Raw genomic sequence first — 23,166 nt, 5'->3', positions numbered from 1 at the left:
TTCTCCGCATCCGGTCGGGTGGCGCCGCGGCCGCTGACGCTTGCTTGTGCCTCTAGCGAGGTTGACGAAAGTGGAGAAATTTAATTTTTATAGCTTGTAGAAAAAGAATACTGTATAAAAAGGCCAGGGAGGTTGGCGGAAAAGTGGAGAAATTCAATTTTCTATAACTGCTAGGCAAATACTGGTCTGGAAGGTCTGGAAGTCTCCAGCGAGGTTGACAGAAAAGGGTAGAAATTTAATTTTCTATAGCTGATAGAAAAATAACTATATAAAAAGAACTGTAAGCATTGGTGATTTGAGTCACGCGTCAGGAAGCTGCGTGCTGACTTTAGCCGGTTGAGACGTTGGAGCGCACGTACATCCTCCTGTATTTTTACCTTGCATGTGACAGATTGCTTCTAGTTTACTGAATAGAAACGTCGACAGGGCTCTTAAAAAAAGCGCCGGCATGCTGAAATCAAACCTTTTTAACGAGAGATATTTGCACACTGTAACCGGAGGCTACCTCAGCATACCCATACGCGCTAAGAAACGCGTCGAAGACAATAGCCTTGCACATTTTCTTTGCGTGTTTTTGAACGCGCTTCAGCCGGTGGGCATTTGGGAGCCGCTTTTTCGTGATTTTCGCTTCATGGGAGCAAAAATTGTCAAAATGTCGTCGTTGTGGGTGGTGGCGCTTGCTGTCCCACCGACCCAAAGCTTCTGGTCTTTTTTAACCACACTCATTTAATTACCCACAAGCATCATCATCGTTTTAAACCACGCATTTGTCCATGCAGCCACTTTTGTGTTTGTTTCCGCTCGCACGGCGTCTGCATACGTGCACGTGCAGGTAGCGTAGGGGGTGATTTTTATTGAGCCGTTCATGAATTCGCGCTGTTCACTGTTTTGAGAAACAAGATGGGTCGCCCGGCACGTGGGCGAAAGCGGCGAGCAGCCGCTGCTCCCAAGCTCTCCCGGAAAGACAAGAGGCACTTGGTCGACTTTGGCGAAGAGCACCCGGCGAACGATCAGACGTCGGCCACAGGCGATCTCCCCACCGTCGTTGTACCTTCAGAGGCACCGAAGGCCACGGACTCCGAAGAAGAGAGCTCGCAGTCGGAGGGTTCGGAAAGTGACAGCGATGACGCCGTGTGCCAACTGCTGGGCACGTTCGGTGGTCGGCGCGCCCCGGCTGCTGAGAGCGACAGCGAATCGGGAGACGACGACGGTGAACGCGACGGTGTCGATCACGGCGTCGATCGACCAGAAGACGCAAACGAAGAGGACGGCGCCGCAAGCGAACACAGTGCGTCTGAGGACGAGGAACAGGTACGTCTCAACGTGTCGTCGGTCGCATGACTATTGTCGCGATTGTTTACGGAGAATAACAGCATTCTAACATACGGATTGTGAGGCGGAAGCCTGAATAGTGTCTGTTTGAAAAGTGGCCGTTTCGCGTCCGTTACAATCGTGGCGTAGTTAAACTTGTGAGGCGTCTGACCAATGGCAAGCGTAGAAACGGACGCCCCGCCTTCCTTGTGTCGCGTCACATCCGGGTCGTCTGACCTCCGCCAATCAGGGCTCCCTCGAAATTAACTCTCTGAAGCGGACATGAGATAGACAAAACAGAACTCCGCACCTGGAATAGCGGGATGAAAGATCATGTTTGACAGCGGTATTTTCAACTTGTCCCCCTGTGCGTTGCAGATGAGGAAAGCTTTAAGACACATGCACGTTCTTGCTTCACTGTTTTACAGGAACTTCCAGCACACAACGATCCGTTCTCAGTTCACTACGAGTGGAAGATCGAAGATGACAAGTTCCCCCTGGAAGGTGTCGAACGAACTCGGAGTGAACTGCGCTGGCCAACGTTGGGACAGCTTCGAGTCACTGCACTCAAGGTGAGGAGTACCATGTCAACGAATGGTGCTTTGTTAACCCGAGAAGTAGAAAATTAATGGATTTGCCACTAGCTCCTCCACACCTCAAGCTGGTGTCATTTGAATTCACAGGAAGTTTTTGTAGCTTGCACCGTTATAATTTTAAGGCGAAAAAGTGGCATCGCTGTCGTCTGATACAGGAAATGGCCACTGGTGTAACGAGTACAAAATGCGTTTGAGTTTACAATCAAACCTCGATATATCGAACACGGGTATATCGAATTATTGCCTAAATTGAACACTTTCTATTTCACGCGCAAAATCACATGCATTTTTAATTTTTTATTTCGAACTGGGACGGACATGAAATGGGTATATCGAACTCCGCCACATACCGCTCGTGCCCTGTTGACAGGCGGCGAGCTATCCCACAGTACCCTCGAGGATAGCGGTGGCGCGATGGGCGTTCCCGACTGCTGCGCATCGGTTGCACTGAATCAGAATTGGACGGTGCAAAAGAAGAATGCGAGCTTGAAGAAACCTGGGGCCAGCTTGAGCGCTTTGTTGGTGCTGAGCCACGAAGCATGTGCATTGATGACTTTGTTGGCGGTGACGACAGCACCGGAACGACGGTGGAGTTGACGGATGTGGAGATCCTAGCGGAGTTTACTACTGAGCGCACAAACGAAGACACTGCCGAGGTTGTACCCGCAAGCGCTGATAGTTCCCCGCTCCCGACTTCGACCGAGGCTTCAGCGGTTTTGGCCCTACCGGACCGCTACTGCAGCGCTATAGAAGGCACCGGCCTGTCGCTTGTGGAACGTTTGGACTACGTTGAGTAAGTCGTGTATAACATGCCAGGCTACCCTGCTGCAGTACTTTAAGCCAAAAGAATAAATTCTTTGAAGCACAAAGTGAGTGTTTACTGCACAATTCGTTCATTTATTGATTTGTACCAGTTTATGACGCGTTTTTTACGTGATTTTGCATATCGAATTCTGGTTATATCGAACTATTTCGCGGGCACCGCGCTGTTCGATATATCGAGGTTTCACTGTATATCGGAATTGAAAGCAAATCGCCTAAATGAGAGCCAAGCGCATTAGCAATGCGCTAACATTAGCATGTTGTCAGCGACAAAACAAGAGTTCTGATGTCATATCACGCGACGGGTGAATGTCACGGCATGTGAGTAGTGGTGCAGGCATGGAGATATCCCCGGGATATCCCCAGGGTGGAGATATTTGATTATGGAGAAGCTGTGGGTTGATGCGCCGCCAGTCTTCCTGTCAAAGTAATTCAAGGCAAAAGACGAAAAACAAAAGTGAAGAAAGTGATGCAAATGTGATGTTACAGCTAAGTATCGCCAGGCTTTTGCATTGAAAGCACATGAGCAGACTTCAGTGCCTTGAAGAATTTTTTTCACATCAGTTCATACTGGGTGGATGTACCAGTAGCTCAACCAGCACTTTTTTGCCCCTCTGCCAGGACAACCCACGAGATGTTCCACTGGTCCGTGCCCAGAGCCAGGATGGGCTGTGGCTCAAGACCACCCTGGCAGTGCCCGACACGCTGACTCCACTCCAGATGGAACTGCTCTCCGTGTTGAGTTCGTACAGGGACCTGCTGTTCACGGAGCGCTCGCTGGACAATGGCGAGGAAGTGCGTGCAGCCTACTGCCTGCACGCGCTCAACCACGTGCTCAAGGTGCGTCTCATCGCCCGTGGCCTTGTCTGTCAGTGCCGCCGATACAAAAGGTCCCGGAGACCTAAGCACTTGTTATTGGTTGTGAATGTGAACACATGAGTGTCCAGTTGAACACCCGAGATGCCTTGCTTCCACCTTGCGTTGTCGAAGGGCTTTGTAATCTTGTCACTTCACACGCTTTGTTTTGTGATCTGCTTAATGGCTTTTATCTCTCTCATACGCCTTGCACTGCTGCTCGCTCCTGCCATTGCGCAATGATAGAGTTGACAGTGATGGCGAATTTCGCTGCTTGTCTGACTACTCGTTTGGCTGCACCCTCCTGCTCCCTTTATCTACAGTGTACTAGCGTAGACAGCCATCTTTCTCTACTGCTAGGCTCGCGCTAAGGAATGCCTCATGCTACGGAACGTTTCTTAAGAGCCTGTTTTGCTGTCCCAGACGCTAGCACCAACGCGGGCTCTTCAGCTGAATGGGCCATTTACCCTATTTAACCCACCACGGTGGCTCAGTGGCTGAGGCGTTGTGCCGCTGAGCACAAGGACGCGGGTTTGATTCCCAGTCACGACGGAGGCGAAAAGCAAAAATGCCCGTGTGTACGAGATTTCGGCGCACATTAAAGATCCCCAGGTGGTCAAAATTAATCCAGAGCCCTCCACTACGGCGCAGCTGATCGTGTGCGTTGTGTCGGCCCGTTAAACCCTACAATCAATCAATCATTTACCGTATTTCTTCGATTATAAGGTGGTCACGATTAAAAGGAAGGGTGCGATTTAGAGAGTCCAAAATATCGCCGTATATTAATACACACACATGCACTCACTCTTTCTCTCTCTCTCTCTCTCTCTCTCTCTCTCTCTCTCTCTCTCTCTCTCTCTCTCTCTCTCTCTCTCTCTCTCTCTCTCTCTCGCTCGCTCGTTCGCTCTCTGAGCTTTGAATATAAGGCAGGGTGACTGAGACTACTGATTTTGAAAAAAAACCTCATCTTATATTCAAATAAATACGATAGTGTTTTTTGCATTTAAAAGACTGTGCTGCACCAATCAAGGCAAACACAATGGCCGAGATCGTTTTTCGTTACATTTAGTGAGCCGCACGTTTAGCAGCCAACTTCCCCGACGATGTTGCACTTTCTTTTTTTCTGTCTTTCAAACTGCACACTGGTTATCTGTGCCTTTGTCGTCCACCGCACTACAGAGCCGGTCCCGCGTGCTGCACCACAACAAGAAGCTGCACCGCGGTGCCAGTTCGGAGATGCGTGACCAGGGCCTGACGCGGCCCCTGGTGCTGTTCCTGATGCCCTTCCGGGAGTCGGCCCTACGCACGGTCAAGCTGCTGGCGCGGCTTTTGCCGGCCAAGGAGGTCGCCAACATGACCCGGTGAGGGGGCCTGTGCTGCCGTTGCACTTCTGACATTGCTCTTGATTGCACTGGGAGCGCGGTGGTGCAGTGGTGGAAGCTTTAATTGAGCCATGAAGACAAAATACAAATTGGGTTTATTAGAAAGACTGCTTAGTCCCGATAACAATGATACCAATATCATCGCAATCTTCGAACAAATAACGGAGATATTAAGGAAAACGTGTGAAGCAGTCGCGACCCCCTAGCCAATTTCCCGCAACTTTTCTATGACGTCACGGAACCTTGTTTGTGCGATTGGCGGCCGCCTAACTGGCCTGTCGTGACGACACATGACTGGACGTCTGTAATGGGGCCTCTAGTTCCATTTGACCGCATCACTTGAATGCTAACGTGCAGTTAACGCGCTGAAAATTATGTTTTATTGTTGGCCCGTATGACGTCATTCTTGCTCGTAACACGTCACTGTGGCGCAAAATTTGAAAGTTTTTAAATACTTGTTGCTTTTTTTTATCGTTGAAAAAACATCTTTTGGGGCTGTAATGGAGCTGAGTGAGATACTGAATCCTAGTTCTTTCAAATTAAACGAAGTTGTATTTTCTCTTCATGGCACCTTTAAAGGGGCCACGAAGACAAAAATGCAATTTGGTTCGTTAAAAATACTAATTTTCACTGGTTACAGTGATACCAATTTTATTGATAATTTCGAACATGTCAGGTAATAAAAAAAACATATCCTGTATTTTCGCGCATACAACCCGCACCAAAAGTGCGATAATTTCAGGGGTGAGGTAGAGGTGCGGTTTATGTGCGGGGTATTTTTTTGGGTGCAGCTTCACCGCAATGCACGTTGGGCCGTGGTGCCCCTACGGCAGTAATAGCGACTGAGCCACTGTTATCCTATTGACAGTGCTTATTCTGCACACACAGCTCAACAATGTACCACCCGAAAAAAATGAATGCGGCAAGTCGTGTAGTTGGCTGGAGTGGAGCTAACTGAGTTGCCAAAGGTCAGTTCCTTCAAATTGAATGAAGCTGTATTTTGTACTACGAAGAAAAAGAGCGCAAAAGACAGGACATAGTAAAGAAGCAGAAACCACGCGCAGTGGCGAACAACTGAGCGCTTTATTGCAGCAGGAACATCTTACGAAAAAATGAAAAAAGAAGAAAAATGGACGTCACAGTGCTTAAGGAAGACTAGAAGGCTAACGATGAAATATGGAAAGAACGGTGCAGAATCCAAGGCAGCCAAGGTAACCAAAAAAGAGGCAAGGCAGATTGAAGCGAATAAATGGAGCGAAAAAAAGGAAGCTAGAACGTCGTTAGAGATGTACAGGGCTGAGATTGAACATCAGAAAGGAAAATTTCTACGATAATTCCCGATGTACAGGGCTGAGATTGAACATCAGAAAGGAAAATTTCTACGATAATTCCCAGGGCAGTGCTTTGCTTTTTGAGGCTAGAGCAGGTTGCTTGCGGACTAAGAGCTTTGTAGGGAAGTATTCACGAAATGATCGGGTATGTGTGGTATGTGGAAAAGAAACTGAAGCTATGCGGCACATAGTGTTCGAATGCGAGGGTATCCATCCAAATCTACATGGAGGGAATATTGGGCTTCCAGAAGCCCTAGGATTTAAGGGTATCACAGGGGAAGTTAACTTCAAGGCTGTCGAGGGGACGAAAAGAAGATTAGAATGCTGGTGGACGAAAAGCAGAGAGCGGAATATTGCCTTGGACAGCTACCACCTGTAACAGGAAAAAAAAAGTATTTTGTGCCTAATCAGCTGTTTGCGCCTGCCCTAAGCAGCGCTATTATTAAGCCAGGAGTATAAAACATAGGTATATTAGTCCTTTTTGGTAAGATGACATGTCATCACCCCGCTACAAAGGGGAAACCAATAGCAATCATCATCATTATCAGGTGTAGAGCTGAACTGCTTGCACATTTAACCACCAATTGGGAGTCTCTGGACATTTTTAAAGTTGGTGGCGCCTGGCACAGAGCACCCCAGCTCAAAAGAGAGTGCACCGTGAACTGCTCCGTGCAGCTTCCTCAAGGAGTTTGGGTGCGAGGAGGAGAAGCGGCAGTGGCTGGAGCGCCCCGAGGACTACGAGCAGACATTCAAGGGGAACACGGACGACGCGTTCCGCATCGGCCTGAGCGTGTCGGGCAAGACCTTGAGGCTGTACCGAGACTTCTACGCCTCGGACATCCTCATTGCCTCCCCGCTGGGGCTGCGCACGGTCGTGGGGGCCGAGGGCGAGAAGGACCGGGACTTTGACTTCCTCTCCTCCCTCGAGATGGTGGTCGTCGACCAGGCCGACGTGCTGCTCATGCAGGTCAGTCGGGGGTCGCAGGAGAGTTGCATAGGGTTGAGAGGTGAAGGGGGTGGGGCATAAATGGCCACGACATGTCTGCCAGAGTTCTCCAAAAAAAAAAAATGAAACCACTTTTCAGCTAACAAGAAAGATGGTTGAATCGCAAAGCTTTTTCTGCGTCAGATTAACCCCTTAAAGGAGCCATGAAGAGAAAACACAAGTTTGGTTCATTCAGAAGATTGTCTCGTTAGAATCATACTGACACCACTTTTAACGTAAACTTCGCTCAAATAAGCTACATAATTAGGAAAAACGGGAATGGTCATGCGACCCACCAGCTCATTTCCCGCAACAGAACCTGTGATGTCACATGGGCTAAGCTCTGCGATTGGCGGAGGCTGGCAGAAGCAGACGCAAATTAGGTAGAGCTTACAAACTAGACGAACGAGCGATTTGCGCTTAAATTTAGGCCACATTCTTTACAAAGCAATAGGAATGATGGGACAAACAGTGGAAGTTACGAAAGCACATGTAAACATAGAAGTACTGATGCGTTCTGCTGTTCGTACTGCGCACAGCATGCTTTGGTTTAGCTGCACAGCACTATGGGGCTTGGGGTTGTCTCAGACGACACTGGCCGATTGACGCAAGCAACGGTGTCTTACGTGACCCCATTTGTCGAGCGAGCACTGTTTCAGGGAACGAATATTTTCTCCCAGAACAAAAACAAGCCAGGTTTAAATGCGGGCAAAAACAAACCAAACGCTTGCCACAGTATGGTGGCGCCATCTAGGTTACGGAACGTAAAGAAACGCGGGAACAAACCAACACCGCTACAGGGTGGAGACAACCTTTGAACAGTCCCGTGCCGCCGCAATTGGGCCAACGGGCTCAACGCGTTATTCTTTTCGTTTCCCACGAGACCTAGCAACGCGAAAAAGACAATATGATTCAAACTTCAGTAAACCGCGTTGCGGCGATAATTTTAGCGCGGTTTTGACACAATGACTTGCTTCGGCGGCGAGCGAGCAACCGAACATGGCGGCGCCAGCGTTACGTGTCTCTACCCTGTACGGTGGATGCGTGAATGAAGGTACTCTAGGCTGCAGAGCGGTCGGTTCCCGTGATGTCACTTGGGACCACGAAAACGCACGATTGAGCGGGAAAATCAAAATTTTAACCTAAATTGTTTAATTTCTCAGTGAATAAAGCACCGTTTGTATCCGGACAAGCGCTGGGGGCACTATAAAACACGAAATCTTTCGAATAAAACCAACTTGCATTTTCTCTTCATGGCTCTTTTAAGGGCTCATTAAACGAAAAAATTATGTTCTGAAATGGCCAATTTTTTTAATGATGTGATATGCTTCAGTAACATGTTAAAAACAGAAAAACATTATCGAAAATATTTTACGGCATTTAATAAAGTTTCATTAGTCATTCTCCACTCCATAGATAATACTCTATGCCTGGGGCATATCAAATGCATTCACAAATAAATTTCCGCAACTCCAGAAAGTAAAGGTTGGGTTTCAATTGCCATGCAGATAATGCACTATTCCTCGATAGTTCACTTGAAGCTAGGTGAGGCTACCATCCGTGTGGTAGCGTTCACAGCGCGGCACTACACAGAGAGCCTCCTCGGGGTCTATGCGGTACCATTCACGGGAGCTGGCCATCGTATCATAGCGGCTGTCTTCCCCTTCGGAGTCGCTGCCCGTAAAAACGTCATCACTATCTTCTTTACTTGAAGAAGCAAACACACTGCCGACATCCTCATCACTCTCGCTTTCATCATCTGAGGAAGACAAATTTTTCGCACCAGAACAGCGCACAGATAAGGCCACGTTTGTAAAACGTGCGGGCAACAAACCACCCATTCTGCCATGTAGTGTGAAAACTCTCATTGAATACAAGTGCCAATGGTGGAACCCGTGCTGCCATCTATGTTGTAAATAGAAAAACACCGTTTGACGAGCCCAGCTCGTCAAACGGTGTTTTTTAGTGGAATATTATTTTGACGGTTTGGTGTGATGGTGGACAGAGCCAGTAGAGTTGTCAATCGCCCCCTTAATGAACACAGAAATATCCGCCGTGGTGGCTCAGTGGGTGAGGCATTGTGCTGCTGAGCACGAGGTCGCGGGTTCGGTTCCCGGCCATGGCGGCCGCTTTTCTGATGAAAGCGAAAAGCAAAACTGCCCGTGTGTACGAGATTTCGGTGCACGTTAAAGATCCCCAGGTGGTCCAAATCAATCCGGAGCCCTCCACTATGGCGCGCCTCATTGTCTGAGTTGCATCAGCGCGTTAAACCCTACAGTCGACCAATGGACACAGAAATTTGGGGCATGAGAATGGCCGGGGGTACTAAGTTATGTACCTCGATCTCTGAGACTGTGTATTAAGAGCATTTGCATGGCTCGAGAAGTTCAAGATGGCATGGCTTTCATATAGCTCCCTCAGTATTACTGTGGGTGGGGGCAAACTTGTCCACTTCCAAAGAGTGGAGCTGTTCTAAAGAGGCTTTTCTTGAGTTCATTTTTGAGATGTAAAGAAGCAAACGTTTAGCGTGTGAAAACAGTAGTGAAGTGCTAGTACACGCGCCTCCCTGCACCCTTGAAAATGCCTTGGCAGGGCCTTGAAAGACCTTGAATATCGTTGAATTCTTGTCCCTGAATCCCGTACGAACCCTGCTACAGCTTTGCCTTCTAATAAGCGTATTCCTCCTCCTCGCATCTCGTGCAGAACTGGGAGCACGTGGTACACCTGATGGAACACGTCAACCGCACCCCGGTGGACCCCCACGGCGCGGACTTCTCGCGCGTTCGCCTCTGGTGGCTGCACGGGTGGGCGCGCCGCTTCCGGCAGACGGTGGTGCTCAGCTCCGTTGGCCAGGCACCCATCGCGGCCCTGCTGAGCCGACACGCCCAGAACTACGCGGGCCTCGTGGCCACGGCCAACCCCGTCGCGTCGGGCTCCATCGCAGGTGAGCGGATCGCTGGAACGTTTGCGCTGGAACGTATCGTGGAGACAGACGACGCAAAAAAAACTTGTCAGCACTTTCCTTTCCCGCCTTTTTCATCAGTTGTTGTTCTCGTTACTTGGCTTATGTGTTTTGCGTCGTTTAGGATAAAACCAGTCGCAGGTGCGTTGCCTTCACGCCAAAGTGTACGTTTTTTGGTGTTGTCTTCTCCGTAATTCGTTCCAGTGCCAATCTTCAACGATGCTCTACCAAGTTTACTCAAGGCAGGAGGAACCTGTGATATTTTGTTCCGACATAGCTACAATCAAGGCACTTCAGGTGCGATGCAGAACGTTAACCAAGCGTGCTGACATGCCTTGCCTTGCCTTGCCCCTAAACTGGCCTAAACTATTTGAAACCACCTTTATGTACGAAAAAAAAAAAACACACAGAACTGAGCCAAAAGGACAGTTTACAGTAGAAAAAATTCGCAGGTCTTGCATCTTGCAAAAACTTTTTGCACTGCGGGGACTTGAACCCAGGTTATTTGCTCCAGAACCCGTGGTTCTCCCCATGAGGCTATCGATGTAGAACAGCGAGGTTTTTTTAGCAGTTCAAGACAACGGGAGTGTTGAATAAAGCCAGTAGATGGCTCTGGGTATGTACAGGAAGTGGTGGCTTGTACCCAAAACGGAACGGAATCTCACGGGGAGCTTGTGTAGCTAGTTTTCTTTTAACACTTATTAAAATGAAAAACAAAAGGGAGTCTCTTGCTAGTGCATCAGAACCCTCTAGCCGTAACGAGCAGCACAGCCGGTATGGGTGGGAAATAGCAGGGGGAAAAAAAGTCGGCTGCAATGTAAAATGCAGGAGTTCGTGCCTTACTGCTTTCGCTAATTTGGGTGGGTATGGTTAGGCGGGCAGTCATCTGCGGTTAAAAAATTCCAAGGACACCTGACCGCTTTGTACGGGTTGTTTTGCGTCTGCTTCACGTTTTCAAAGGCCTTTGTTCTCTTGCCGCTTAAGGCGCTTTGCTTCATGACTCTGTTCCACCTTAATGCTTTCGCAAGGCTTCCATCTGTCTCCTACGCTTTTTACCGCTGCTCTTTCCTGCCTTCCTGTAATGGAATAGTTGACGATGGGGAATTTCGCTGCCTGTCTGTTAGCTCTTCATCTCCCTTACTTCTTCTGCGTTATACTTGCATGGACGTTCTCCGTCACACAGTTTAGGCTCGTGTTCTGAAACACCTCCCAGGCAAGGAGCCAATTGATGGCTTCCGACAACTATGCCTTTTTTTTTTTTTCCACTCATTAAAATGGGCAGTGGGCAGCTTACTTTTCGTTGCAGTTTCAGAGCTACATTCATCTTTCACACTTGGAAGCACCGCGGAAGCTGCGCTGTTGCCGATAAAAAGCGGTACTCTGCAATTGGCTCAGAGCAGTTCTTTCATGTGAACTTCGTTTTTGAATTGTATTACCTTGTCGTGGAATAAGTTGTGTGCCTGCCTCTGAGCAAAGATTTGTCGAAATAAACCTCGTTACGCCATCATGACCCACTACTCGCACAAATGAGGGGTGGAATGACCGGCGGATGTGCGATCCCACTCAAGATGAACACCAACAAGACGTATGCACAGTGTGGGCGTGTGTTTGAGTACACCAATCGCTTATCTTGCTGCACCCTTCTCAAACGCTTGCGAGGAGAAACTTAGCCCCCAATATTTTTCGCACCGATGATTAAACACTTCTTTCGTTTAAATTAAAAATTAAAAGAAATGCGTTACGACTGCAGCATAATCTGCGAGTGTGACTCATAAGGCCGCATAAGGTGGTGTGGCCTTGAAAACAGCAGGTTGAAAGAGCGCCTCGGATGTTTCCAAATGCGTGGCATTTTTATGCCTCCGCGCTGCCACGTTCGAAATGGGGTTTGCATTATCAGTTCCACCAGTGACAGGTGGCACAGTATGGGCATCACGAATGGAGCTGGGGAAGTTTTAGGAGCAAGGAAGGGTTCGTGATGGAGGAAGTCAGCTGTCAGTTGTGGGGTTCGCGGCTATAAGTGGGCTGTATCACCGGGCTAGTCAGCCAGAACAGGAGCACCGGAGCCACAATCCACCACGTGGCGTCGCGTGGACGCCGCTGTGGCTCCAATCGACTCACCGGAAGGTGCCAAAGACGAGCTCGGAGGCAGGCAAAGTCGACGAAGTGCGCTTTACTCCACAGTCGGTGAAATGTACACTATGTACAAGGGAGCGGCCATCCTGAGCTTGGACGGAGGACGGAGTCCCTACGAGCTGGATAAGCCGTCGTAGGTCGCCGGCTTCTTTCATTTAGTGAGGGGAGTCTCGCCTTGCCTCGTGGTCGGGGAACGGAGCATTCCTGGTGCGGCCAGGCGGTTCGACCGAGCGTGAAGGAAAAGGCCTCGGGGAAGCCCCTGCTTGCAGTTTTATGCCTCTGGGAAGAGAAGGGTCTCCCAGGGAGGAGGAGGGTGCTTGCGGGCTAAAAAGGCAGGCCGGCGTAGAAGGGCGCGTCATGTCTTGCACGAGAGCCCGCAAGACTCGGCGCGCCCTTGCCGGCGGCCTACTAGCTCTAAGCAAGCCATGGGGACAGACGTAATCCCCACACAGTAACAAAATTGGGGTTTTATGTCAGCACTTTAAGGGGTGCCATGGCTCTTAAAACTATTTCTTTTTAATTTTTAAGTAAAATCTGTGAAACTTGTCAGTCTTACTGCTTTTCCCACACTGATTTCAAATATGCCATTATTTTTTTGTGAGTCAATTAGTTCACAAGATAATTAGAGATAATTAGTCATTTTTGGATGAACAATAGACAAAACAGTGCTGGTCATAGAGCTGTAATCTTAACATTTTCCAAAACCTATGAACACTGGTGAGTGCAATAAGAGAATTGTTTTTTCGATGCACCACTTGGAACTAATTTTACAGCTCTTTAAACTTTGGTGTTTGAAATCAGTATTCAAATGATTCCTTGCCACTGGTGCCACCAAAGTTTAATGAGCTGCAAAATTAGTTCCAAGTGGTGCACCGAAAAACCGACTCTTTTATTGCACTCACCAGTGTTCATAGTGTTGAAAAATGCAAAGATTACAGTTCTACAACCAACCCTGTTCTGTCTATTGTTCCTCCAAAAATGACTAATTATCTTTAATTATCTGGGGAACTAATTGACCACCTGAAAAAATAATGCCATATTTGAAATCAGTAGAGAAAAAGCAAGACTGACAAGTTTCACAGAGTTTACCTAAAAATTAAAAAAAGTTTTTTTAAGAGCAGTGTCCCCTCTTAAGTTGACAACATTGTACAGACTCTACACGTTCTATAACAAAACACGGAGCATGGAAGTAACATAGTTAACAGCCAAGTGAAGCATGTGCTGCCTGTATTTTGCAAGATTGTCCCAGCAAATTGGCAAAATTACGCAGAAAGACCAGAATAATCGGCACACAGTCAGGTCAGTTTCTGAAATGCTAACACGTTTCAGCGCTGTGAAGTTTTCTCGAAAGGTTTCCAGGAAACAGGCATACAACAGTATTGTAGTTGTAAGACTTCTTTTAATGATTCGGCACTAACCAAGCACCTTGAAGCAGTCACTGTTGAACGTATTGGTATACAACATGACAGCTCTGTTGCACAATTCATTAGTGGAAACCGTTATATTTATACGAGAGCAAATACAAATAATGAACTTATTTATAACTTAGAACTGCTCTGATTTTGAATTTCGTAGCAGAAAAAGCTATAATCACAAAGAAAGGCAAACACTGTGCCTAATGCTCTGCACCATTAGACAAAAAAGAGCAGAAATTTTGACTTGTGAGTGATCCCTGCCCCTTTTTAATTTGGTCACTAGTCGCTGTACAAAGCTGCCTTCTCCTCCTTCACCTTCCAGCATATGCCATCAAATAGCAAGTCTGCAATAGTCGCGTCGCGTTCACAGCTGCAGAAAAAGTCTTTTGCCACTTGACACCAATACCACTAAAAAACTGGCCTTGAAATCCTCGCGTGACACATTCTTTCCACACAGATTGTACGGCCTGACTGCAGCCTCATTTTGAAACCTTGCCGCGTCGTTTCTCTTCTCACTTGCAGAGGTGACAGTGTCCCTGGCTCAAGTGTTCCAGCGGTTCGACGTCGCGTCAGTCGCCGAGGTGGCGGAAGCGCGGTTCCGCTTCTTCACCGAGAAAGTCCTCCCGCCGCTGCTTCGCGAGGGCTCCCAGGGCAGCATGGTGTACGTGCGGTCCTACTTCGACTTTGTGCGGCTCCGCAACCACCTGCGGTCGCTCGACGCCAGCTTCTGCCAGATCTGCGAGTACACGACCGACGCCAAGGTGTCGCGAGCACGCGGTGTCTTCTTCACGGGCCGCCGCCGGCTATTGCTGTACACGGAGCGCTTCCACTTCTACCGCCGCTACCGGATCAAGGGCGTGCAGCGGTTGGTCTTCTACGAGCTTCCGACGCTGCCCCATTTTTACCCCGAGCTGTGCCGCCTCGTTGCACCAGGGACGGGCGGTTGCACCAGCCTCTTCTGCCGTCTCGACGCGCTTCCGCTGGCGGCCGTTGTGGGAAGCGAGCGTGCTGCGCGGCTTCTGCACGGCGCACGCGACGTACACGTCTTTGTGTCGGGCGGCCAGTGATAGGCGGCCGATGAACTCCCACTCGGTGGAAAGTGTCCGGCAGCCGGGTTGTCAGTGGTCAGTGAAGTCCCGCGTGCACATGTCTGGCAGTTCTTTGGTGGCCGATGAACTCCTGCACGGTGCAAGAGACGAGGTCGTCCTTCTGTTCAGGTGACCAGTGAATGGAGACTGATGAACCACGGAATACTTGGGGGCAGAATTGTTATTTAAAATTCTTGTCCCGAGGAACCTGACACATTGGTTCCCGGGTTTGGCAGCAATCGAGCCTCCTGTAAAATGCTTCGAATGTTCGTGTTTTTTTTATGTAACCAGATGGCGATGAATGTGGCACGTGTGGAATTGTCGTCAGTGGTCTTTCTCAGTGGTGGGGCAGTCGCCTGGGCGTCTCGTCGGACGAGTCCGATGTGTCGATGCCGGAGTCCGGCAGCTCCGAGCCGACCAGCTCTGCAAGCAGGCTGCTCAACTGGTCCAGAAAGTTGGTCACACCATCGTAACCTGCGCACACATTCAGAAAAAGACGTGCTGTGGTTTGTGGGAACCTCACACTTGTGGAATTAACATCAAACCGAGCTTTTCCGCGATGCAGAGGGCAACAAAGTTGCGGCCTTTCTCCCACTACGGGGCACAATCCATCCCTCCCACTACGAGAGCTACAATAAAGAAAAGAAAAACCAGGAGTGCAACTTGCCTGGGAAGTTGTTAACGTCGATGATGCAGAGCCGGCCGGTGTCTTTCTCGACGATGATGTCGATGCCAAAGAGGCGCTGGCCGAGCTGTTTCCGCATGGTGTCGACAATGAAGCGCAGCTTCCGAGGACACGGCATCTGGTTCCCCTGAACACCACAAAGTGGACAGTGGACACAAGCACCATGTTACCTTTCGGCCACAGCCAGGCACGCTGCAATTCCTGTGTTTGAGTTACAGTGGCCCTGCAGTTTCCTCGAGGCCTGGAGAATAGAGGGACGACTAAACTTTTAACACTTAAAAGTTTAATTTTCTGCCTCCTCCCCCACCCCCCCACTTTGAAGTTTGTACGAGCATTTGCGCCTTTCTACATTTGCTCAAACAGAATGCACAGACTGTCAATGATGAAGCTTATTCTACCTAAAGTTGTGTGATGGATGCCACGAAATATTCACTATTTGGAATGCTTGCATGTACTTTGTAGAAGGCCCTTGGTTACAAGGTGGTGCTGTTAAAAATGTATTAAGAGGGTCAGATGCATCCAGCAGCATCTGTCGATTGTAGAGTGCTGCTGCTAGCGATTTCTTTCTCTCATGCATTGGAGTTCAGACAATGTGTCCCAATTGTACAAGAACAAAGCCCTTTTACAAGCAGCCATTGGTGGACATTTAATAAAGCTCAGTAACTTCACTACAGTAGCCGACCGTTTTTTCGTACTCCGAGAATTCGGACTTGCTGATTGTTTTGGACTTTCCCGAGGAACCGGCAGTTGTCCCATAGATGCAATGACTCACAGATTTTTCAGACTGCTCTGTTATTCGGACTATTTCTCGTTCCCCTCCAGATCCAAAAAAATCGGTCGGCTACTGTATGGGTCATTAAAAATTGCCAGACAACGCTTTAGCACAAGAAAATTTCGTACCAGGCAATATTACGGCTATGGTCCTCAGAAAGACCATTCAAAGGGTTCGAACCTCCACGCTTGCAATGCACAGCTCACTCCCCCCATGAGCACAGTGCTTTCACAAGAACATGGCAATTTACTTTTTGTGACTTCTGCTCACACAGCTCAAGACCTGGAAGATTTTTACAGGACTGTGATTTGGGTGATTTGGTGAACACTCATGATGAAGATCAGCGTTGAAAAAACACGGCACAAAAGAACGAGAAAATACACAAAACACCGCTGTCTAGTTCTTGCTTTTTGTTTTTCTTCGTGTTTTTGCCACGTGGCATGTGAGAGGAGGTTTAAAGGTGGGAAGACAGAAGAAAGTAGGAAAGCAAGAGAAACAGAAAGGGGGGATGCAAAATGCACAGATAGTCACGAAACCAGTAAGTTTTCGAGCCTACAGGTAACCCTGCTCATCCTTAATCATGTTGAAACTCAAACTTACGAAACTTAATTTTCACGAACTTACTGAATTAACACATTCAGAAGACCCCAATTTAACAAACAGTCGCCAATCCTGGTGACTTGTTTACATCGATTCAAGGGAACGCCAGTCGGGCAAGTTGGTACAAATTCATTTCTGGTTCAACTGCGAGCACAACTTATACCCGTGCCACACGTACACGAAAAATGACATTAAGTGCTTAGTGCCTCAAAGTTTAATGCCATTAATTCACTGCTACATGCAAAAATATAATGCCTTTTGCTCTATTGTCATTTTCGGTTTAGGGAGTTCCGCACAACTCATTCTCCTTCACGAACGCCTTAAATCTGCCTACTCTCAAACGCAATGAGCACCAAATGAAACTAACGAAACTCTCAGCACCAGAGTGTTGACGCGGAAACGTAGCTTAACTTCGAAATAAGACTGTTTTTGACGCGGAAACGTAGCTTAATTTCGAAATAAGACTGTTTTTTTGTGCACTCTTGGTGGCGAAGTTTTGAAGATGACGAAGCTCACTAAAACAGCGGCAAAAGGCAAAACATCTTGTTACTCGTGTTAAATTTTCCGAATTTGGCTACCGCTGGCAGGCGGCGGTAGCTGCTGAAGCCACCTTTAGAAATGGCTCACACCATTTTTTACAAAACACTATTTCTCATAACATTTTCTTTCACAAAAAACATTTTTAACCCGTGTACAACATTTTTCTCCAAGTCAAAATACAAGCGCATTTCTCTTTTTGGTCATTATCGCCGTCATGCCTAACACATTTAAGGCCTTTGCATTTTCGCGTATAGCATGGCTTGCCCAAATAATGTCATCCGGTATCTTAAGGCCTTAAATTAATGTCATTATTTGCATATGCATGGCACGGATATTAGATGAGATATTCCATGTAGCCTTCATCGCTTTGTCCTCATCCAAGCTGTGCAGTTGAACGACAAATTCATTCTTTACATCAACACCTTGGCAACGGTGTGAACAAAGATGAGGACAAAGTGAACAAGACAAGCACTAACTCACAACTACCGTATAAGGCAGATGCAGTAAGACCCCTCGTTAAAACGAAACGGGATATAACGAACTAATGGACATAACAAAGCAATCGTAATTTCTCTTGAAATTCTCATAGATGCTCATGCATTTTAGACCTCATTTTGACGAAGCTCAAATTTCCTAGGAATGGGTATAACCAACCGTTTTGTTCCACTAAGAGCATTTACGGACCATTTTGGTACCAGTCAGGTCAGTGTCTTGTAGCACGCGACGGTTTATGCCGCATCACGGATGCAGTAATTCAAAACTCGCCAAGCTAGGGGCCACAAACTCCAGTGCGCTGAAATGGCTGCAAGCACCTGCAACACGCACAAGGGTGAGCGTCTCCTGGGCTCCCGGTAGGGTGCCTGGGTGTTCCTCCAGTCACTCTACCGGGATGTGGCAGATCTGCTGCTTTGGTTCTCTGGCGCTCACGATGACGGCGAGGACGGGCTCAAAATTGTGGCTGCAGCTGAAAAGCCCTCTCGCCTGAAGAAGACTAGGCAAAAAAATCTATCGAGCATTTTTCCTCTGCGAAGTAATCTGCCAGCTCATGTGGTCTCGAATGATCAAGGATGAGCCGTTTGGCGTGAATAAACTAATAATTTAGTCTTTTTTTTTCGCTTGTTTTTCTTGTTTTCGCGGGAAGCTGTGAGTTTCCGTGGTGAGTACATCCTCTTTAGCATGTAAATTTTCCATAGAAATGCACATTGGCTATAACGAAGTAATGGTTATAAAGAAGTAATACGACCCCCCCTTCAACTTTGTTTAACGAGGTTTGACTGCATCGGTCGAGTTTTTTTACCGAAAAATTTGCCGAAAAGTCACTTCTCGACCTACACAGTGGTCAGTGGCATAATGCTAGTTGTCATCTTGCAACCAGGCAGCCCATTTAATCGCAAAGGCACCATCACCACCACCATCAACCAGACGTGCTGCCATTTTTGTCTCGTTGCTTCTCTCGCGGTCTGTGAACGTGTTTAAACTTTTTAAGCGGCGGCGCGCCGATGGTAATTTATGCGCGCAACGTTTGGGAGCACTGTTATCAAGACGCGTGAGCCGCCACGTCACGCGGTATTTTTTTTGTATTTCGCGGGCATCTTCAATACGCTAAAAAACACTAATACCTAATGGATACAATGACAGAAAGTGTTTATTCTGAGGTTTTGAATACCGCGCTGCAACTTTCTAATTGAGATTTTTTGCCTAGCTTCGTTGGTTCGAAAGTTCGCTAATTAAAATTGACTAATTACCTAATTAGGCAACATACCAAAAATAGCGTGAAAAACTACTAGAAAAGTTAGCAACATGCATTTGGTTGCGTCGTCTTAGAGTGCATCGAAACATTTTTTAACTCTGGCTAAAGTCAGGTGAAACACCCGGTACATACAATCTTTGGGGCGATTTTAGGTACTCTCAAACTGCACCCTCGCCTTATAATCGAATAAATGTGGTAATTATTTTTTGCATTTTTCGGCTACAAGGTAAGGGAGTCGACCTATATTCCGGCTCGACCTATATTTCCCATTATATGGAGGTTATTGCAAGTCAAGCGCTCGTCTCGTTCGCTTTGTTTGTCCTCGCCATTTTTCGCGCTGTTGTTGCCAAGGTGTCACCGTACCAACCTGCCCAGCTCGTCACCACCATTTTACACTCTTTGCATCAAGGTTGCACTTACACGCCTCTCAAGGCGCAAGTCGCGGTGACCACGACTACTCGCCTCCACTGCGGCGTCCGCGTTCAGCGGGGAGCTCGAGTGCGGCTTGGAGACATCCTGGCTGTTGAAGAAGACGGTGGGTGTGTCGGCCGCCTGGAAGTCCCTCAGCGAGGGCCGCCACGTCAGGTGGTAGCGCTGGTTCAGCACGTACACCTTGAGCAGGCGGCCGCCGTGGGCCACAAACTCCTGGGCCACGCAGGGCCCGCCCAGCCGCTGGAGGTCGGCCAACCCCCGGTCGCCGAACACCAGGCACATCTGGTGGGCCCGCTTCATGCCGTGCGACACGAGCGGCTTGCACACGACCGGGAAGCGCAGGCCCCGCTCGCGCACGGCCGCCCGGTCTGCGGCCGGATCCGTGCCGCCAAGTTCCACGAAGGGCGGCACAAACACCCAGTCTGCGAGAGGCAGGGAAGAGAGTTCTTCAATGTACAGCAGTCACGAAACTCCACTTCCGAATTTGGGAGCAACAAGCACCCCTGCTTTGTTGAAGCAGAGGGGCAAGCGTATTAATGCAGCACCTGAGGGGCAAAAACTGGACTTTGCTAAACATTTACAGTTGGACCTCGTTATAACGAACACTGATATGGCGAATTATCAGCTACAGCGAATCAAATACAAACTTTGGTTTGGTCACGCTTCATTTCAGTGACACCTGTTCTTTTATATAACGAAACTGAAACCGTGAGAGCCGCGCACGATATCGGATATAACGCAGAAATATTTGACCAGGAGCATTAGAAGCTACTTGAAAAAAAAAAAAACGTCGTCGTACGAAACTGTCGAAATATAAAGGCCTTTTTGTTCGTGGACACTGTAAAAAACTTCATCCTGCTCAGTGCTGTGAGTAGCCGCCAGATGAAGATCACATTTTTCATCCAACAAATAAGCACGCGGTACTATTTTGTCAAGTGAACTTTGTTCTGTTGTAATTTCACATACTCATGTTCCGGTTCGTTGACATTGAAATGCAACAAGGAGAAAGGTGAGGGTCACCTTGTTTATAGTGACTTTGAAGCCTACAAAAATGTGTTTTTGCATCAAGTAGTTTTGCACGAGTGAGATTTCCGATTTTTTAGAGCCGATTTTTACCTCTACTGTTCCAACCAATATCGGATATAACATACTAATTTGCTGTCCCGATACTACTTCGTTAAAATTAGGTTCGACTGTACTTAGTAACACAACTCAATAAAATAAAACTTTCTTTTCAAATTAGGAAACAGTAAATTAGGCAATGTTCACTTATGTTTTCACACCTTTTTCTTCATGACTTAACCCTTTCAGCCCTGATGGTGTCAAGTGATGCCATCACCTAAAATTTCCTCTGGCACACAGAGAACGAAACCAAAACTGCTAGCTTGACCCGCCGCGGTGGCTCAGTGGCTAAGGCGTTGCGCTGCTGAGCACGAGGTCGCGGGTTCGTTTTCTGGCCGCGGCGGCCGCTTTTCTGATGGAGGCGAAAAGCAAAAACGCCCGTGTGTACGAGATTTCGGCGCACGATAAAGATCCCCAGGTGGTCAAAATTAATCCGGAGCCCTCCACTACGGCGCGCCTCATCGCCTGCGTTGCGTCGGCGCGTTAAACCCCCACAATCAATCAATCAATCAATCAAAAACTACTAGCTTTCTGGGGAATTGTTCTTCTATGATGCCTAATGCGACAGATATCACAGTTGCTTCATTTTAGTGGAGCTGTGCGCTACAAAGAAGAAAAAGCTTTGATGAAGACGAAATTACGATATTGAGGCTGAAAAACGTGGCAGTCCGAGTTTTATTCCCAAGCTTGTAAATCATAAATACGTTCATTATGAAGCTCATTTTTTTGTTTGTAGGTTCATGTAGTCATAACGTTTAGGAAAATATGCAAAAGTGATGTCTCTGCTCAACATAACATTTGTAATTGTTGCCAGATATCCTAATTAATTGCCTCATTAATAAATCTGTGAATATCTGCACTACCAGCTCTATTTTTTGTTTGTAGGCTTATGGAACCCTAAAATTTAGGATAACACACATAAAACATTGTTTTGCTTGATATGAAAAAGTCAAGGCTGAAAGGGTTAAGGCATTAGCTGCAAACTCTTCAGTACTACTTCACCTTTCTGCCAACAGATGACAGGCTAGTCAGCTTGCCCGTTTCCCCCAGTGCAGTTGGGGGGGCAATCGCAGACCAGCTTTCGATACATGGGGTTGCCCATGGGGAGCTTCGCTACTGGTGTACATCGAGTAACTCCAGACAGGGACAAGAGTTGGCCGTGGAAGCAAGTAGATGTGTCTCTAAAGTTACAGGCGGGATTAGTCTTGTAGAGGCTGGGGGCCTGGGAGCAGGCTTCCACTTTCGTGTTGGCGTAGTTTAGGATTGCGGTCACCTTATAGAACTCACATGTTTACCCAATGTGCGAGTCCTCTAATCTTACAGCTATGTATCACATGTACCGTATTTTCACGCTTATAACCCGCCCCTGCACCTAATCCGCACCCCCACTTTCAACCTGCCGGAAAAGAAAAAAAGTCCTCGCATACTGCCCACACATTTGATACAGGAAAGGTTGCGCCAAAGCTACTGCTCAAGCAACACATCACACACTATGTAGACAGAAGAAGTGTATATTTAGCAAGTAGAATACACTGACTGCAAGGCGAAACTCACAATTCAGTAATAAAATTCAGTTGTTAGAGTGCGCTTGTCCTTGTTTTTCCTTCCTTGTCCTTGTATGTTTTGTAGTGTGTTACTGCGTAGGAGCTACATGGCACAACGCGCATTGCCGCGGAGCTGCACTAAAGGAAAAATCCCGGGTATTATCCGCACCCCTACTTGGCCACTGAAATTTTCGCATTTTTGGTGCGGGTTAGTCCCGCGAAAATACGGTACTTATTATGCATGTTCACGTATTAATGTATATGTACAGACATGCACAAATAAAACACGATCACGAAAATATGAACCAGAACACACAAACAGCACGATTTCTTTTCATCCCAGTAGAATTGACGCGTAGCTTAATTACAGTACCAAATTTGGGAAATGTGGCTTTCGAAATATACTAATGGCTTGACCTTCAGGAACAGTATTCTTTAATTTTGAGCGTTTTGGTTCATATTTTCGTGCTCGCATTCCATTTGTCCATGACTACGTATTGAGTCTTTCGGGTCCGAAAAACATATGCAAAGCTACTTGTCTTGTAGGCCTGCAAGATATACACAACGGTACTGGCCCTGTAGGAGTAGATATTTCTACTGATACAGCTCCGGTAATTAATTTAACAGCAGCCGTAAAAATAAGGGGCTTTGTTCTAAATTTAACAGACGCGGCGCTTGTGTTTTGTGAAAATATTTAGTGAGGCGCGCACAGCTGTATGTGCGGCTGAGAAGAGGCATATGGCAAAAAACCTTTCTCTCCAAGGGATTCCCATACACCGCCGCGTATGCAAGCCTTGCTCAAGAAAAAAAAAAGTCCACGAGATCCTTTGATGACTCCACC

The 23,166-nt window shown here is 47.6% G+C and overlaps 2 protein-coding genes across 3 annotated transcripts in view; one reads left to right on the top strand and one right to left on the bottom strand.

Moving 5' to 3' along the window:
* Nucleotides 1-776: 776 nt before the first annotated feature.
* On the top strand, nucleotides 777-15,375 carry LOC144142810 (U3 small nucleolar RNA-associated protein 25 homolog). The gene is made up of 7 exons (XM_077674583.1): nucleotides 777-1,311; nucleotides 1,740-1,883; nucleotides 3,351-3,569; nucleotides 4,764-4,945; nucleotides 6,973-7,264; nucleotides 9,986-10,226; nucleotides 14,315-15,375. The coding sequence occupies exons 1-7, from the start codon at nucleotides 901-903 to the stop codon at nucleotides 14,857-14,859; spliced, it is 2,034 nt and encodes a 677-aa protein (XP_077530709.1). The 5' UTR covers nucleotides 777-900; the 3' UTR covers nucleotides 14,860-15,375.
* Nucleotides 14,868-23,166, bottom strand: part of LOC144142811 (inositol-tetrakisphosphate 1-kinase-like) — a 22,231-nt gene continuing 13,932 nt past the window's right edge. Inside the window, exons 5-7 of one of the 2 annotated variants that reach the window (XM_077674584.1) lie at nucleotides 19,648-20,081; nucleotides 15,548-15,692; nucleotides 14,868-15,354 (exon numbers count right to left, since the gene is read on the bottom strand). In XM_077674584.1, the coding sequence (XP_077530710.1) occupies nucleotides 15,218-15,354; nucleotides 15,548-15,692; nucleotides 19,648-20,081 (716 nt within the window). In that variant the 3' untranslated portion in view covers nucleotides 14,868-15,217. The remainder of the gene's footprint in view (nucleotides 15,355-15,547; nucleotides 15,693-19,647; nucleotides 20,082-23,166) is intronic. The other variant, XM_077674585.1, reaches the window with a different exon arrangement.

Source organism: Haemaphysalis longicornis, unplaced genomic scaffold (assembly GCF_048455015.1).
Source record: "Haemaphysalis longicornis isolate Haplotype H1 unplaced genomic scaffold, Haemaphysalis longicornis Haplotype H1 scaffold_6, whole genome shotgun sequence".
In the NCBI taxonomy this organism is placed as follows: Eukaryota; Metazoa; Arthropoda; class Arachnida; order Ixodida; family Ixodidae; genus Haemaphysalis; species Haemaphysalis longicornis.
Note: the sequence above shows the minus strand (reverse complement) of the source record. Positions and strands in the feature narration are given on the sequence as shown.